The sequence below is a fragment of the Heteronotia binoei genome, chromosome 4, assembly GCF_032191835.1.
Source record: "Heteronotia binoei isolate CCM8104 ecotype False Entrance Well chromosome 4, APGP_CSIRO_Hbin_v1, whole genome shotgun sequence".
Lineage (NCBI taxonomy): Eukaryota > Metazoa > Chordata > Lepidosauria > Squamata > Gekkonidae > Heteronotia > Heteronotia binoei.
In genome coordinates, this window is record NC_083226.1 from 58,920,588 (window position 1) to 58,938,996 (window position 18,409).

Sequence of the window (18,409 nt, forward strand, 5' to 3'; positions counted from 1 at the left end):
TGTACAGCTCCCGCTTGTTCCAGAAAGCATCCCAGTGCCTAACAAACAAACTTAAACCCTTCCTCCTTACACCATCGTCTCATCCACACATTGAGACTTCTAATTTGTGCCTGTCTCTCCTGCCCTGCACGTGGAACAGGTAGCACTTATGAGAAGGCTACCTTGGAGGTCCTGGCCTTAAGTCTCCTGCCTAGCAGCCTAAATTTTTCCTCCAGGACCTCACGATTGCATTTCCCCACATCGTTGGTGCCAACATGCACCACGACCACAGGCTCCTCCCCAGCACTGTCTATCAGTCTATCTACTACACGCGTAATGTCCGCTACCTTCGCACCAGGCAGGCAAGTCACCATACAGTCAGTATGCGGTTTCGCCACCCAGCTGTCTACTTGCCTAAGGATGGAATCACCAACTACCAAACCCCCCCTCCCCCCCTGCTCAGGGATGGTTCCTTGGCGCGAAAGGATACCCGCTCACCAACCAAAGAAGAGGTCCCTTCTAAGGGCGCATTCCCCTTGTCCTCAGCCTGGTGCCCTGTTCCCTCTCGACCCTCACACTCTCTGGCAGCAACAGGGCTGCTACGTTCAGAGCGGGGCTCATCTAATGCGCCCCCGAGAGTCTTCCCCAAGTGCCTAACTGACCGTCTCTGCTTCTCCAGGGCAGTCACCTCGGCCTCAAGGGTATGAACTCGTTCCCTGAGGACCAGGAGCTCCTTGCATCGAGCACACACCCAAGACTTCTGTCCTTTGGGCAGATATACATGTGACACTCAGTGCAAAACACTGGAAAGCCCCCAACCCCCTGCTGGCATTCTATCTTATATATATATATATATATTAAAATATACAGTCCTCTTTAAATGCTGTTTGTTTAAGTGGCTCCCCTTCTGGAGGGTCAACTTACCTAACCTCAACTTACCTTATTGGGAACTTACCTTATTTGGAGAACAAGGAAATCAGGGATCTGTGTTCCTGGTCCTTAGAGAGCCCCTAGGCGAAGAGCCACAGGCCAAGAGCCCTTTAGCTCTCGCCCTTCGGCTCGCGCCTTTGGCAAGGCACAGATTAAAATGGAAAGAGGTGGAGCAGAGGCACTCCTCAGCAATCAGCAGCAATCACTCTCAATCTCTTTCACCCTTAGGCCAGTCAACCAAACAAAGAGCAGTTCCCCAGCTATCACACCTTAGAATTTTAGGCAGCCCCACAAACCTTAGAATGAAGTCCTTCAAAACTCAGAAATTCTCAGCAATTTCTCCAGCTGTCTCAGCTATCAGAGCTGCTCTGCTCCTCTCAGACCTCTGTGAGATGTGCTCAGCCTTTGGCAAGGCACAGCTTAAAATGCAAAGAGGTGGAGCAGAGGCACTCCTCAGCAATCAGCAGCAATCACTCTCAATCTCTTTCACCCTTAGGCCAGTCAACCAAACAAAGAGCAGTCGACCAAACAAAGAGCAGTTCCCCAGCTATCACACCTTAGAATTTTAGGCAGCCCCACAAACCTTAGAATGAAGTCCTTCAAAACTCAGAAATTCTCAGCAATTTCTCCAGCTGTCTCAGCTATCAGAGCTGCTCTGCTCCTTCCTTTTATAGTTTAAATAGCATAAATAATGACATATGAGTAGTTGCCAAATGATTAGTTACTGAGGAAACCCTTGAACTTTGGGGTTTCTAATCTCCTGGGAGTTCTTTGAGTGGTTATTGTGTCACTCCCTTAACATTTATGAAAAAATAAGTAACTCAGTTACCTAATAATTACTCTTTTGTGGTTTCTTAGAGTTTTTTTTAAAAAAAAACATAATCACTTTTATTTCCTTTCTTGAGGAGATAACCTATTTGAACAAAAAAATCTAGTCAGAGAAAGAAACTCACTGAAATAGCAATTGATATGCTCAGTAAAGAAAACTCCACTGATAAAGACTTGGATGTTCTACTGAACCTGTTTAAAATAGGTACATGGGTGAAGCAATGAACTTGAAATGAGCAACACCTTCACTCTGAGTTTTAAAAGTTTTCCCCCTCTCTGGCAGAAAACTGTCAGGAAGAGGAGAAAGTCAGTTAAATTGCTTTCCAGACTTACCTTAGCCCACCTTCATAAAAATGCTAATAAGTCTAGACAATGGGATGGTCAAGCCCCCCCTCCCCCACCAAAGCAGGGAGCAGGTATTTGGAGGAATTAAATACTGGAGAGACTTCAGGAAGAAAAATTCTGGAGACTTCAGGAAAGCTTCTGGCCTGATTTAAAAGTTTAAAGGGACTGCAGAAGACAGCTCAAAACAACTCTGCTATTTTGGGGGCTTTCTTCAAACCCCATTTAAATGAACTGTGGTCCCTTTCAATGGGGCTTGCAGGGCCGCGAAATGGTTCGGTTTGTGAACAAGCCTCCTGTTCTGGTTTGTGGTTCAGCCATGAACCACAAACTGAACTGCATTTTTCCAGTTTATGTCCATCCCTAATAGATACTGGCAACCCAATTTAAATGAGACAGCAGCTATAGGGGCCCTGAATACAAATGCCTGACTGAACACTGGGGCCTAACACATAGATTGAAGGACAGAGATTTTTGTTTGTTTGTCCATATAGGTTGAATATTTAACGACAATACCACACCCCACAATTAATAAGCAAAGAGACATCATTTATTTATTTCAAACACCATTACATTAGCAGACTATTCTTTAAAAAGGGAAGACCATATTATATTACTCTTTACATTAGTTTAAAACTAGCCTGCCAAACAAAGATATGCAAACTCTAATTTTACAAACACAACAAAAGACTTTTTTGTACAAACTGCTTCCCCCCATGAAAAAAAGTTTAAAAATAGATGCCAAAAATCTCCCTCTTTAAATATACCCCCTTCCTTTCCTTTTATTGATGATTTTCTTCTTTAGAAGCAGCACCCCATCTCATTTCAATAGCTAAATTGATTTGAAAGTACAGAAAGCAGTGAAGGCATAAATAACGTGGACAGCATTGTACAAAGTTATGATAGTATAGTACTTGCAGATCTCAGTACCATTTATAGCTGCATTTGTTTTAGAGAATAATGTTGTTTTTAAAAAGAGACCATCTCATAGCAAAAATGTGGAATCCCTTTTCCTGTCTGCAGAAAATAGACAAGTCACGCCAATTCCTATTCTTTGGAGGAAGAAAAAGAGATCCCAGTGTAGATATTATACTATGCCTTGGTCTGATCTTTCCCTAACAGCTGTCTATGGGAGCTTGTGATTGATATCCATGGAGGGATGACTGTTGCCCCACTGATGTATCCTACTGTATGTACTGTACATAATTTTGTTATTTCAAAGGACCTCTAATTCCTAATATGGCATTGTCTAGTCTAGGGGTGGCCAACGGTAGCTCTCCAGATGTTTTTTTGCCTACAACAGCCATTAGCCATGCTGGCTGGGGCTGATGGGAGTTGTAGGCAAAACACATCTGGAGAGCTACTGTTGGCCACCCCTGGTCTAGTCCTTGGATGAAATTAAACATTCAGATTTTAAAAGATCAAGAAACCCCAAACAGGGGCACTGCATTTTAGGATAGGTTTATGGACCTGAAATATTTCTTGGTGGAATTTTTGGGACACTCAAGTATTTCAACCAGAAGCTTAACAAAATTAGATCTTCAGACTAATAACAACATCTGTGTTTTGGAAGGGCAGGTTACTCCATACTGAACAGCCTGCTCATACACAGAAAGGAAGCAGATGAACTGTTCATGAGTTTTTTTTTGTTTGTTTCTTCCTCATAGTCTCTTCTGGCACTTTTTCTGGAATGAGCTTTTCAAGAAGCTGCGGTACCCAGGGTCATCCACATATTCATTCTTAAATCTGGAACTCAAAACCCTTTGTCTCTTCTTTTCTCCCTGGATGATATCAGCTCCATAGAATGTGTCTTCAAATCTCATATCAGACGCTGTAGACTAAAAACAGGTGTTAATTATATTATGACACAGAATAACAGCATCGTTTTTTTTCCTGTGGTATAACTAACGTGGCATAACCTTGGTATAACTAAATTTCTTCAAAATCAAGACAGCAGCAATCTCTTGTAAAAGATACATTAAAACATGGTTAAGGAAAAGGGGTGGAGAAAGTTTTTAACTTAGTTAAAGGGAAGAGGGGTAATTTCTACTCAGTTCCTACTTCTCCTGGTTCCCTCTCTGACCATGAACAGAGTCTCCTTTCTTCTCCGCACCTCTCCTAATTTGCCTTGTGTAATTGGTTCTCCAACAATGCAATTTTCTGTCACGTGACTTGCTCAATGAATAGACCTTTTATCAAAACAGGCATATTCTCATGAGCAGAATATTTCTTGAGAAGAGGTTTCTGTCAGTGTCAATGGAATTGGCCAACAGGTGGAACTGGCAATGGCAGGCAACCACTTACCACCTCCATAGCAGGGTACTGATTTCTCTATGGCTCCTCTCTGCTCAATTGTATGCCTTTTTCTTTCTCCCAAGTTATGGACACCACTTATCTGAGAGTTCTGTAAGCTGAGGGGGTGGACCATGAAACTATACACATTATTATACTATCAAAGAACTATCTCGTCATAGTTCAATATAAAACCAACTTTTTGAAACTAGTTAGACTAGAGACACTGTGCCCTGACAAAATCACTCCATTTGTATACCACTTTTACAGACATGATTCTAGTTTATGCAGAATAAATTTCACCTTAATGCTTCTTGGCCTATCAGAGAATCTACCACAATTCTGCTTGTCTACAGCTGTGAGACATTGCTGTCATCTCTGTTTAATGAGTCTTTACTTGTCTTGAAATATGAACCATCATTACCCAGTACGCTGCTAGGAATTTTGTCCATCTTGTTAGCGTGAGTTGGTTTTGCCTATAGTGTCAGCTGTTAGGAGTCAAGTGTTTTACAACATAGCCTGAATGTTATTAATCAATGAGCAATTAACCTAGAAGGCATGGCAAGGGGGGTACAGACAAGTGCTGTGCAAGGAGTGTGAGTGTTTGTGTGTTTGGCACATACACACATATGAATAGAAGGTAACTGGCAGTTAAAATGGAGTGAGCTAAACATTCATCTGGAGTTAAATTCAGCCTTACTCCAGGGGTTATAGCATCTATCCTTTGGAAATCTGACTGGGGGTCAATTGTAGGAAACTCTAGTCACTTCTGCTAAGTAAAACAAATATTATGAAGACTCTGATGCTTTCCCATCCAAAAGAAATTAATAATAATAACAATAAATTTTTATTTATACCCTGCCTTCCCCGCCGAAGCAGGCTCAGGGCGGCTTACAGGACATGGTATAGACCATGTTATAACAATAAAAACAAAATAGTTAAAATACAATTCATAGGTTAAATATATTAAATAAATAGTCTAAAACCAGTATAACTTAATAGTGCCACAATCTCAGTATGTATAAGATGGCTTGATGTTACTACCAGATTCTATTTTAGAAAGCTAGTTGGAAGAGGGCGGTTTTGCAAGCCCTACGGAACTGATTGAGATCTGTAGGGCCCGCACCTCCTCCGGTAGCTGGTTCCACCATTGGGGTAACTGTATCGAGAAGGCCTGCTCTCTAGTTGTTTTTAATTTGGCCTCCTTTGGCCCAGGGATTTCCAGAAGATTTTGTGAACTAGATCGCAGTGCTCTCTGGGGAATATATGGGGAGAGGCGGTCCCTAAGGTAGGCAGGTCCTCGGCCATATAGGGCTTTAAAGGTAATAACCAGCACCTTGCAACGAACTCGGTACACAATTGGCAGCCAGTGCAGTTCCCACAGCCTAAGCCGTACATGTTCCCACCGAGGTAGTCCCGTTAACAGTCTAGCTGCTGCATTCTGCACTAGCCGTAGTTTCCGAGTTCGGTACAGGGGCAGCCCCATGTAGAGGGCATTACAGTAGTCTAACTTCGAGGTGACCATTGCATGGATCACTGTTGCCAGGTCACGACAGGAAGGGAGCCAACTGCCTCGCCTGCCTAAGATGAAAAAAGGCGGACTTGGCAGTGGCTGCCACCTGGGCCTCCACTGTCAGGGAGGACTCCAGTAGCACTCCCAAGCTCTTGACCCTGCGCACTGGTACCAGTGATGCACCGTCAAAAGCTGGAAGGGAGATCCCTCCCTCTGGAATGCCGTGACCCAGACAAACAACCTCTGTCTTTGCTGGATTCAATTTCAGCCCACTCAACTTGATCCAATCTGCCACGGCTTGCAACGCCTGGTCCAGATTTACAGGGGCATCACCAGCTCGGCCGTCCATCAATAGATACAGCTGTGTGTCATCAGCATACTGGTGGCAACCCAGCCCATATCTCCGGGCAATCTGGGCAAGGGGGTGCATGTAGATGTTAAATAACATCGGGGAGAGAACTGCCCCCTGAGGCACCCCACAATTAAGTAGGCGTTTCTGGGATAGCTCTACCCCAATCGCCACCCTTTTCCCCCGACCCTCAAGGAAAGAGGAAAACCACTGCAAGGCTAACCTCTGGATCCCTGCTTCGGCGAGGCGGTGGGTCAGCAGCCAGTGATCGACCATATCGAATGCAAAATTAAACTTTGTAGCCCCTGTAAAATCTGGAGTACACAACAGAGGGAGGCAATATAAAGCTCACCAAGGCTGATTCCCTGGGGAAAACAAATGCTACTTTTTAAGGTGCCACTGGGTTTCTGTTTCACTTCTCTACCATAGACTAACATAACAAGATCAGATTAGTAATCCAGGTGAGGGTTAATGTGGTTAAAGTAAATCCCTTTGCAATTTCCCCTGAATGACCAAATTGTGAGTGAAATACCATATAATGATACCAAAGGATCCAGGAGAGAAGTCTTCACAGGTCAAAAAAGGTCTTACATGCTATGACATACATTTTAAAAAATCATATATATGCTAAATCTTCACAACATTTGTGAGAGATGTAAAGAATTCCAGAGGTTGGTTTGGTAGTATTTTGCCTGGTTCCTAGAGCAAACTTGTTCACTGATACTTACAAATCGGGCTCTCACTCTTTTAGGCAGCTCTTCATCAAGAGTGTAGATTTCTTCTCTCTTTGTTGCAATCTGAGAACCATCTTCAAACTCAACCTAATTTTTAAAGTTAATTAATCAAATTATCATTATTCTGATATTCACATGGGCTATCATGGGTAGCCAAACACATGTTCTTGAATTGGTTCTTAGAAACAGAAGAGATTTCAGGGAATTTTCATATAAATTTGCTGCATTGTTATACAGGCTTGAAACAATAACTGCATGAAATCTGGCAACCTTTAGCTTAGAACTTAGAAGTACAAAAATACAGATCAGAAACAACAGCAAAAACAAAAATCCTAGACATTCTGAAGAATGCCTATATACCCAAGTATTATATAGCATATTAAAACAGTCTGATATATTTGTCTCTAATTTTCCAAATGATAAGAATTAATCTCTCTGTTTTCAAGGTAGCAGAAGACTTATGTCAAAAGGAGGAAGTTATGAGTGATTCTAAAGGAACTGCCAGTTAACAGAATTATATTGAATCTGATGGAATGTCCTTAAAATGGTTGGTTCAGAAGATGAAAAGCTTTATCATGCTTAGGTTTAGATCTAATCCAGCATGAACCCCTTTAGCAGAAAATGAGAAATGAAATGCAGCTAAGTGCAGGGAATGCTAAATTACTCTGCTGCTGCACTAGCTATATCCGAAGTTATAAGTTACTTTTTGACATGAACTTTCACCTGTCAGACATTGACAAAGCATTATTTACAATTGCATTTTGACTTCCTGACCAAATATCTATTAGTATATTTGATGTTTTATAGTAAAGTAGGAAGACATAACCTCTACATATATAAGATGCTATTAGGCATATATCTCTATTCAAAAGTCATGCCCAAAGTGCAGACATGAAACCTACCAGGGCAAATGACCACAAGTTCTAGTGCCCCCTCACACGTGACACCTATATAAAATGAATATGGAAGCTAACACCTAATTCTGTATGCCCTTATCAGCTGAATCAGGTGGGGACATTGAAGAACAGGTGCCTGAGATGGATATGGGTCAATAAAATGAAGCTCAGTCCAGGCAAGACAGAGATACTGGTGGCCAATGGTGAAGCTGCTCAAGTGCTTAGAAATCAGCATGTCCTGGAGGGGATTTCACTCCAACTGAAGATACATGCTCATAGCTTAGGGGTGCTACTGTATCCTGCCCTAGAGTTGGAGGATCAGGTCTTCTCTGTGCCACATAACAGTTTTTGCCAGCTTGGGCAGATACACCAGCTCCATCCATTCCTCAAAAAACATGATTTGGCCATAGTGATCCATGCTCTGGTCACATTCAGATTAGATTACTGTAATGTACTCTGTGTGGGAATGCCTTTGAAAATCATTGGGAAACTTTGTTTGGTCCAGAACATAGCAGCCAAGTTAGGGTTGGGGACAAGGCACAGAAATCATATGACCAGGGGTTGTTTTGTAGAAAAATAGGTGATGGAGCTCACCCAGGGATTGTTATGCAGCTGCACCTTGTCAATGGACAAGGTGGGAAGGAGGAGGTGGTACTCTCAGAAAGGTTCAGGAACTGCATTCCTGTGAGCTTCTGCTGAATCTGAGGTCTGCATATGACCTCTGTGCTGCGAAAGGGGTGCAGTTGCTACTCTGCTGTTTCCAGACACAAATCAAAGTACTGGTTCTTAACTATAAGGTCTCAAATGACTTGGGGTCAAGGCACTTGAAGAATCTCCTCCTCCCATATTATCCAGCCCACCAGTTCAGATGTTCCTTTAAAGAAATGCTCTCTGTGCTTGCACCTGCAGGTTGGGTGTGTGGAGTCAGAGCTTTTCAGTGGTGGCATCTTGCTTTAGGGTTAGGGTCCTTGAATGTGTCAATCCTCAAACCAAAGGAGGCCAGATTGCATACCACCAGGGCCAGGGCCTTCTTTGTGGCAGCACCTGTGCTGTGGAATACTTTCCTGGAGAACATCAGAGCCCTGAAGAACGCTTCTCAGTTCTGCAGGGCCTGCAAAACTGTTTTATTCCAACTGGCTTATGGAACTTAAGATGAGAGAGTATGGCTGAGCCGCCTGACGGTTGATTGTTCCTTTTATAAATCTGGACTCCTGCAAGCCATTAACTCTGCCAGACTGATACCATCAGAAATTGAGACTTATGAGAATGCCACCTAGCCATGTTTCACTGGATTTAGCACCAGCATTTGGTTTTAAACATTTGGTTTTAATGCTTTTATCAGCTGATCATTGATTATTGTACTTTGAGATGCCAGTTTGGCTTGTTAGCCACTCTGAGCTCACTTGCAGGGAGGGTGGGATATAAGTGTAATAAATAAATAAATAATTTGAAATGCCCTTCCAGTCGAGGCTTGCTTGCCACCTATCTCGCTTTTCTTTAGACACATCTCTTTGCCCAGGCCTTTAATCTGTTTTTAGCTGTTTTATAGTCTGTTCCTTGCCAGAGGACTGATTTATCAGTACCATTTTAGATCACTGTTTTATGTGTCTTTATATCCTAGCTTGTTTTTATTAGCATAGTTTTATTTGTTTTATTGATTTGTTTGGTTTTGTTGATTGTTTGTTTATTGGTGAAATTTGTTTTTATTGACTCATTTTTATTATTGGCTGAACCTGTTTTGGTTGTGAACTGCCTCAAGTGGCATGCAAATTTTCTAATCAAATAAGCAACTTCTATAAATCCTTCTTATAATAATAATATATTTTATTTATATCCCGCCCTTCCTGCTGAAGCAGGCTCAGGGCGGCTCAAAACATGTAAAACTTACAAATTACAATATAAAACATTGTCAAAATGATATATATAATTTACAAATTAAAACCATTATAATTAAAAACATCAAATTACAATAAAATTAACATTTGCAGTGCTATACTCTAGATATTCTCCTTGGTAGTTTATGATGGCCGAAAATAGTGGATCAATCCACATTTAAGTGAAGGCCATTTGAAAAAGGGTAGTCTTGCAGGTCCTGTGGAATTCATCAAGACTCCGCAGGGCCCACACTTCATCCAGTAGTTGGTTCCACCAGTGTGGAGCTGTGATCAAAAGGGCCCTTTCATGTGTATTCTTCAGTTTGGCTTCCTTCGGCCCAGGGATTGTCAGCCGATTTTGTGCACCTGATCTCAGTACTCTCTGGGGTACATATGGGGAGAGACAGGTAGGCAGGTCCTCGGCCATATAGGGCTTTAAAGGTAATGACCAGCACTTTGAAATGAATCCGGTATACAACTGGCAGCCAGTGTAGCTCGCAGAGCCCCGGTTGTATGTGCTCCCACTTCGGGAGCCCTAATAGTCTAGCCGCCACATTCTGCACCAGCTGCAGCTTCCGGGTTCGGCACAAGGGCAGCCCCATGTAGAGGGCATTACAGTAATCCAATCTCGAGGTGACCATTGCATGGATCACTGTTGCCAAGTCGTGACGCTCTAGGAAAGGGGCCAACTGCCTTGCCCGCCTAAGATGGAAAAAAGCGGATTTGGCAGTGCTGCTATCTGGGCCTCCATTGACAAGGAAGGCTCCAGTAGAACCCCCAAGCTCTTGACCTTGTGTGCCACTTTCAATGGTGCACCGTCAAAAACTGGAAGGGGGATTTCCCTTCCCAGACTGCCACGACCCAGGCAAAGGACCTCTGTCTTCATTGGATTCAGCTTCAACCTACTCAGCCTGAGCCAACCTGCCATGGCTTGCAATGCTAGGTCCAGATTTTTTGGGACGCAGTTAGGCTGACGCAGTTAGATAGAGCTGGGTATCATCCGCATATTGATGACACCCAAGCCCATATCTCCGGGCAATCTGGGCAAGGGGGCGCATGTAGATGTTAAAGAACATCAGAGAGAGCAGTGCCCCTTGTGGCACCCCACAATCTAGTGAGTGCCTCTGGGACAGCTCTCCCCCAATTGCCACCCTTTGGCCATGTCCGTCAAGGAAGGAGGAAAGCCATTGTAAGGCCAGCCCCCAAATCCCTGCAATGGCGAGGTGGCGGATCAGCAGCCGATAGTCGACAGTATCGAATGCAGCTGATAGATCTAACAACATCTTGGCTTAATAAAGACGGCTTCAAAGATTCAAAGTGGTGGACATCACCAACAGCCCACAATTTAGCGAAAGCCTGTTGTGATAACCCTTTTTTCCAGTTCTGTTCTAGTACATTTTTTTAGTATTCTTTCCAGTAGGTAAAGGAAAAAAAATCACATTTAAGTATGACAGACAAAACAAACCATCCAAGGCAATGTAGAGAAACCATGGGGTTTTTGCCATATCCCTTCTCCCCTTCCATAGAGGATTTGGTTACATCTGTCTTCTCTGCTAATTGGAAGTCAAAATCTATCCTTCCTGTGCTAGAAACCATTCCCAAACTTAGGGTTTGTAGAATCTTTCGGGCTCAAGTGCTCCGGCTGCAACGCCACTGAGGATGTTACTAGTATATGACCAACATTTGCTATTTAGTTCTCTCCATGTGATTTTCTTGCATTAGGACATCATAAATTAGTGGTTTAATTGAAATTGCTAGAAAACATTTGATTAATTTAGTCATCTTCATAAGCTCACACATACATATTAAAAAGGAACACGAAAGCAAGGCCCTAAATGCTTAGGGATCAAAGTTTCCCTCAAACAGATAGACATGATTTTGCACACAATTATTACTATGTCTCAAAGTGATTAAGGGAAACATACAAAGCTCACAACAGTTGCTTAAATGGATCCTTATTTAGAATTGTATTAATTGCATTCTGTCTACTTTGTAAATTTATCTGAATTCATAGAATAGTTGTGCAAAAATATTTTTTTATATGTAGATCTTAAAACCTGCTTATATCTGCAACATCAAAGCACTGATCATGCACATGCAGGCACTTTAGACTCTGACCGATTTCACACTCACCCTACGTCGCTCTGACACTCCTCTTTTCAGTGCGGCGTCCTTCTGATTTCCCACTATCTGCCCCGGGGCTTCAGCTTATGTCAGCGTTGTTGCGCAGCAAAGAGAAACCGCTAAAAACCAGTTTCTCTTTGCCGCACAAAACCGCCGATCTTTGCTGAAGCCCCAGGGCAGATAGTGGGAAATCGGAAGGATGCCATGCTGAAAAGAGGAATGTCAGAGCAGTATAGGGTGAGTGCGAAATTGGTCTTAGTTGCGAATGATCAAGGCAAACCACATCTTACATTAAAGCTGTAATGACAAAGTCCTAATAGTCTTTTTGACTGCAAACTGATCAAGGGAGGGGATGATTTACCTTGGATAAGAAGAAGGAAATGAATAGTTAAACCTTCCTTGCCAGTTGCTTTTCTCCTGAAAGTCTCCCGACCCAGCTGTTTTTATTTTTGCCAGTATTCCAAGTTTGCTTTTACTCATAGTTCTGGGGGGGGGGGGTGTTCAAGGGAACATCAACTGGTGTAAGGAACAACTGAAGCGCTCTTCCTATCTACCTGATGCAAATCATTCCTTCCAAGCCATCATGGTTCTGTGTTACAAGGTAATGTGCAATTTCCCCAGAGTTATGCAAGGATTTCCCTGTGGGGTATCCATAATATGTAAAGGTGCCATAAACCATTCTTGAACTGCCATTTCTTTTTCCTCACAAAGAAATGCCTCCTGAATACCATATTATCATTATGAGTGGCTTGTTTAAATCACACCAGATATTTTTCTTCCTTTTTATATAACACATCATAAGATCCTTCTGCTTCAGTGAAAGCTTTGTTACACAACAATCATGAGGAATGGGTGCAGCTGGTTAATTAAATGTGCTAGATAATGATGTTTATTCCTTTGTTCCAGCCCCTAACCAGAATAATCCGCAGCAACTTACTCCATCATCAGGAATGCCATGACACGCCCCCCCCCCCCAAAAAAAAATCTGGCAGAACCCTTTCCCTTCTTCCTGAGCCACAGAGCTATCCCACACAGCAAGCAGACAAGCAAGCCAGCTGCCCAAGAGCCTTCCAGCAGAACTGGGTCCCAAAAGCTTGAAGCAGGTTTAGCAGGAAGGAGGTGCCTGAGGAGGATGTTAGCTGACAGTGCTGGTTGTAAGAAGCCCAGCTATGGCTGGAGGCATCAAACTGGCTGGCTGGCAATGCCAGGAGTGGGATGCCTACACAGTCAAAGACAAATTGATCGTGCCTGGTTTTTTTGGCCACTGTGTGACACAGAGTGTTGGACTGGATGGGCCATTGGCCTGATCCAACATGGTTTCTTTATGTTCTTATGTTCTTAAATTACTATAGTGGCTGAGGGAAAAGGGCTTGCCCTCTGGATGATGAGAGTTAACTAAGCATTCTGGATCATTACATGCAGGATAACACATTTTTACTGACCTTTTTAACAATTAGAAGATAGGACACATCACTGTGGAACAGAGCTGGTTATTAATGTTTTGCACATGACCTTAGAAAGGTCATTTAACATACCTTTATGTTTCTACAACCGATAGGAAATAAATTTATTCCTCTAAGGCAAGCTTTGATTGTAGAGGTATGCATGCAATCTGTTGATGGTCACAGGTGACAAGAACAATGGCCAATTGTACAATATCTAATCTTGTGGCCCTCAAAAGAATTTTGAACCAATGTTTCAAGTTCCTTTCATTTGCCTTTCTGAAGAACCAACAGAACCAGTTTCCCCACGTTTTTCTTTACCAGCTTATATGTTAGAATCTTGCTGTCATATATGCAATTCTGATGAAAATGTTCTGTTCAGGAGTTTTTATCACAGCACTCTGAATACTTCCAACGGGAAATGTCCATGTGTAAGTGGTCAATCACCAGAAGACAGCAGGATAGTCAGCCCAAGGTGCTGCTCCTAGCCAGCTTTAATCCATAGCTGTTGACAGATATTGTAAAAATTTGGGGCCAGATAACAGAAGAAATGTTGTAAAAGTATACATTAAGTTATGGCTTCAGCTGAGCAATGCCCACTGTGAACTTCAGCTAGATGTTCACACACAGCAAGATGTCACACACCACGCACTGAAACAACTGCGGGGTGGGATTTGAAATGAAGAAATGGCGGACAGAGAAAGAGTCAAGTGTTTCTCCAATGTTGATCACTCCTTACAGAAGTAGCCTTTCCTCTTCTAAAACAACAACTGGGCTATCATTACACACTTTTGTGCAAAATTATGTATAGTTGGAGCCTAAAGTGTGGACTTTTCAATCTGACATTTTGTTATCTTAGTTTTTCTTACTCGAAACTCAGCACCTGCCCAGGACTAGTATATGACCGATTATCATTATAATTAACACTGAACATGATACAGGGTTTTGTTTCCAGCTTAAAGTGATCTGTGCTTATAAAATCTGATTGCTTAAATACACTATTGCTCTGCATGTCTGAAACTTCTGTTATAGATAATGAGATTTCTTGCTTGTATACTTTGGAATATGGTCCAAGCAGGTGGAAACCCAAGTTCATATGCTGTTTTTACAGATAAGGAATATGTTAGAACAATCAACTCACCTTGACTGACCTAAAATGATCTGTGTGATGTATCCCTCCCCCACCCCCCGCTCTTAGGAAGCCAGAGTTCCAGTTTCTCAAGGTAAAGGTGAAGTCAGGAAATGCTCTCTTCAGAACAGAACTGCAGAATCATAGGAACTATCATACAGGCCAAGGAATGTCATCTTACAAGATGACAGGGACTTATCTCTATTATTAAGTTTTCCAACCAGTACAGCCAATAAAACCATACAAATATAAGGAATCTGGGGTGGAAAACAATGAAGGCTTCTGACAAAGACATCAGTCAATCAAACTTACCTGATACATATAAGCCACGTTGGTTCCCAGATATTTTGCACCATAAAGTTTTCCATCAGGCCACTTCACTTGAACAACTTCTCCCTCTGCAGGTGGGCCCAGCTTTAGGCAATCTCTACTCTGTTTCAAAACATCACCAACATTTATTTCTATTAATAAGCAAGAAGGTAAAGTTGGAAACTGATCTGCACAATTTGATTACCTTATAACTGTAACACATTCTTTTCTTTTGTGAGAAACAGCGACAAAAACCCACACTCCTAATAATTGTACAAAAATAAAATAACATCATGCTTACAAAATACAATTCATGATACATGAATATGAAATCTGAGTACGACACAGGCATCTACTTCAAATAAGAGCCTTGTCATACAATCTACTGTCTCTGAGAAATGTGATGTCACAAAGGAAAGAAGCCTTCATACCCTAACTAATGACTGAGGAGAGTATGAATAATAATAATGTCATAATTATCAACCTTAAAGTTGTGTAATTCCCCAGTAGTCATTAGTTTTTTCCTCTTGGCACTTTCTGCTTTAACCTTCATCAGTAGTTGTTTCAAGTCTTTCCCAATTTCTGCCAGTAATGTGGTGTCATCTGCATATCTCAAATTGTTAATGTTCTTTCCATCAATTTTCATTCTACCTTCATCGAAATCTAATCCAGCTTTCTTTATATGTTGTGCATAGAGATTGGAGAGATAGGGACATAAAATACATCCTTGTCTAACATCTTTGGAAATCACTGTTTCTTCATATTCTGTCCTAACAATAGCCTTTTATCCAGAGTATAGATTGTGCATCAAAATAATCAGAGGTTGTAGCACGCCCATTTCTTTTAAAACTAATCATAGCTTTTCAGGATTCACATAGTCAAAAGCCTTGCTGTAATTTATAGAACATGATCTGATTTTCTTCTATAATCCTCTCATATTCTCCAGCAAATTTACAGTACGATCCATAAGTGTATCTTCTGAATTCAGCTTTAACATCTGACATTTCTTATTCCATACATGGTAACAGTCTGTCAGATTTTGAGCATCACTTTACTTGCATAAGAGATTAATGTGATGGTTCTATAGCTGCTGTAGTCTGGGATGTCTCCTTTTATTCAGAATTGGAAAGTAGATTGAGCTTTTCCAGTCTGTGGGCATTGTTTTGTTTTCCAGATTTGATGTCATATTCTTCTGATGGATGTTGTTTCTGCAGTGTGAAACAGTTCTACTGACATCACATCTACTACTGGTGTTTTGTTTCTATCAATTGCTTTGCATGCAGCTTTCACTTCACTTTCTTGGAAGGAATCTATCATCCTTTATCTTTTCTGTATAGTTCTTTGGTGCACTGATCACATCTTTCCATTTATATTGCCTTGTTCAGTTGATGCATTTCTTGTGTTGGTCTTTCAGCATGCCTAATTGTACTTTAAATTTCCCCTTGATTTCTTAGAGCTCGTGGAACAGATCTCTTGCTCTTCCTTTTTTTCTTTTTCTCTTCTATTTCTGTACACTGGTTATTATAATAGTTCTCTTTGTCTCTAAGTGCTACTCACTGGAATGCTGCATTTAGACTTGAGATTCTATTTGTCACCTTTCACTTCTTGTCTATCTTTAAAATTTTAAGAACTTCATCAGTCATCCATTGAGGCTTTTCATTTCTTTTGGCTACATGAATACTCTTTGTGCATTCTTCCTTGATAATGTGTCTGGTTTCAACAGTGCAACCAGTTCCCATTCATCTGAACATAGTAATGCAAGTCTATTCTTCACATGATCTTTAACTCGTCAGAAATACTGTTTAGATTGTATGTTAACACCATGAAAGTGTTGGTGTTTTTCTTCAGCTTTATCCGCACTTTTGATATTAACAATTTGTGGTACCAATCAGCTCCTGATCTTGATTTAGCAGAGGGAACAGTGTTTCTCCATCTTCTGTTTCCAATTATGTAATCTGTTTCATTTCTTATTGGCCATCTGGTAATGTCCATATATACACTTGTCTGTTTGGTTGATTGAAACGTGCTTATAGTAGATAACTTGTCTTAACAGAATTCTATGAGTCACTCTCATTGGGTGCTCCTAGCCCAAATTTTAATTTTATTCTACTTTGTTTCCCATTTCTGCATTCCAGTCACCTATGATTATCAGCACATCTTGTTTAGGTGTGTGATCAGTTTCTTCCTGGCCACTTGCATAAATACTTCCAATTTCTTCCACTTCTTTTTCAATAGCTGCAGTGTAAACTTGAATGAAGGCTATGTGGTAGGTTTTTTATGAAGTCAGACTTTGCATTATAGTGCTGATTGCTTGTGTTACACCTCTACTCACTATTAGAGCATCTCCATTTCTTCTGTGTTTGTAATTTTATCTGTAATTTCCTAAGCAAAACACTTTCTAATTTTCTGGCTGAAAATGTCCCAATCTAGTCCACTTTAGTTCAATCAGTCTCAGAATTGCAATTTAAATGTTCTATTTCTCCATTTATGATTTTGAGTTTACCTTGATTCATACTTCTCATGTTCCGTGTTCCTATTATATGTGTCAAACAAATCTGCTCACCTCAACAACTGAATGTCCTTTAATCCAGTTGCATCATTAAGAACAGTGCTACTTGTATTGTCCTCTGCTCGTCCCCAGTAACTGATAAAGAGCTATCTGATTGGGAGTCCTGTCCTCCAGCACTGTCTTTTTTTCATTTTGGATTGTCTCATCAAAGGGTTTTCAAGGTATGCAGTGATCAGAAGTGGTTTACCATTGTCTCCTTCTGCACAGTACTAAGTAGAGTTACCTGAAGTGTCACTGCTGCTGTCTATGCTAGATCCTCTGCCACTGTCAGCTTCCCACACTGCTGCTGCCCAATAGCTACCCTTCAAGGGTTCCTTCACCTTATCAGCCTTAGAACTGTCTGTTCTTTTCTGCTGATGTGGCTGTTGATTCCTGAAATGGGTGGATGCATCTGAGTCTGATAACTCAGCTGTGGCTGTTCCATTTTGAATGACTCTGCTAGGAGTTTAGCCTCTTGACAGAACCCAAACTCCTAACAATATTTATCTCAACTTCACTCATATACACAAACCCCCACACCACATTAAGGTGTATATCCAAAACAGGGAGAAATACAAACATCTATTAACAAGAGAACAACATGGTATCCAAATGTGGCACATGCACACTGAATAGGGTTGCCAATAGGTCTGAAGAAAAATGTCCCACCCCTTTCAAAGGCATGAAGTAAATAACATCACCTGGTAAAGAAATCTCATTAACCCCTATTCAAGGGACAGTAAATTTTCTTTCCAGGCAGTTGGCAACTTTAAGTTAGGACAGCCGATTTTATATCTAGAAATAAAGAATTATCTCCCAGATATTGAATAACAGCACAGATTGTCCCTGCTCCATTTGTTGGTGATTGGCAACTTCCCTTTTGAAACAAGAGAAGACCATCAGCACAAAACCACTGCGTTCAATAACACTTGTGAATTCCCCTAATACAAAAAAGAGTCAATTATAAGACGGCAAAGAAATAGGAGAGAAATGAAATATTTACATTTAAGTGGTGCAGGATGTATTACCTGAAAATGATCTTAATCCCAATAGAGAAAATGCCATCCCAAGTTTTGTTCAAAGTGAAGGAGAACAGCTTTCTCAGATACAACATATTAAT

The 18,409-nt window shown here is 41.3% G+C and overlaps 1 protein-coding gene across 2 annotated transcripts in view; it reads right to left on the bottom strand.

Moving 5' to 3' along the window:
* Positions 1 to 2,607: 2,607 nt before the first annotated feature.
* The window catches only part of KDM4C (lysine demethylase 4C), a 390,817-nt gene continuing 375,015 nt past the window's right edge, over positions 2,608 to 18,409 (bottom strand). For both annotated transcript variants that reach the window (XM_060237364.1, XM_060237363.1), the window contains exons 21-23: positions 14,745 to 14,864; positions 6,962 to 7,054; positions 2,608 to 3,917 (exon numbers count right to left, since the gene is read on the bottom strand). In XM_060237364.1, the coding sequence (XP_060093347.1) occupies positions 3,741 to 3,917; positions 6,962 to 7,054; positions 14,745 to 14,864 (390 nt within the window). In that variant the 3' untranslated portion in view covers positions 2,608 to 3,740. The remainder of the gene's footprint in view (positions 3,918 to 6,961; positions 7,055 to 14,744; positions 14,865 to 18,409) is intronic.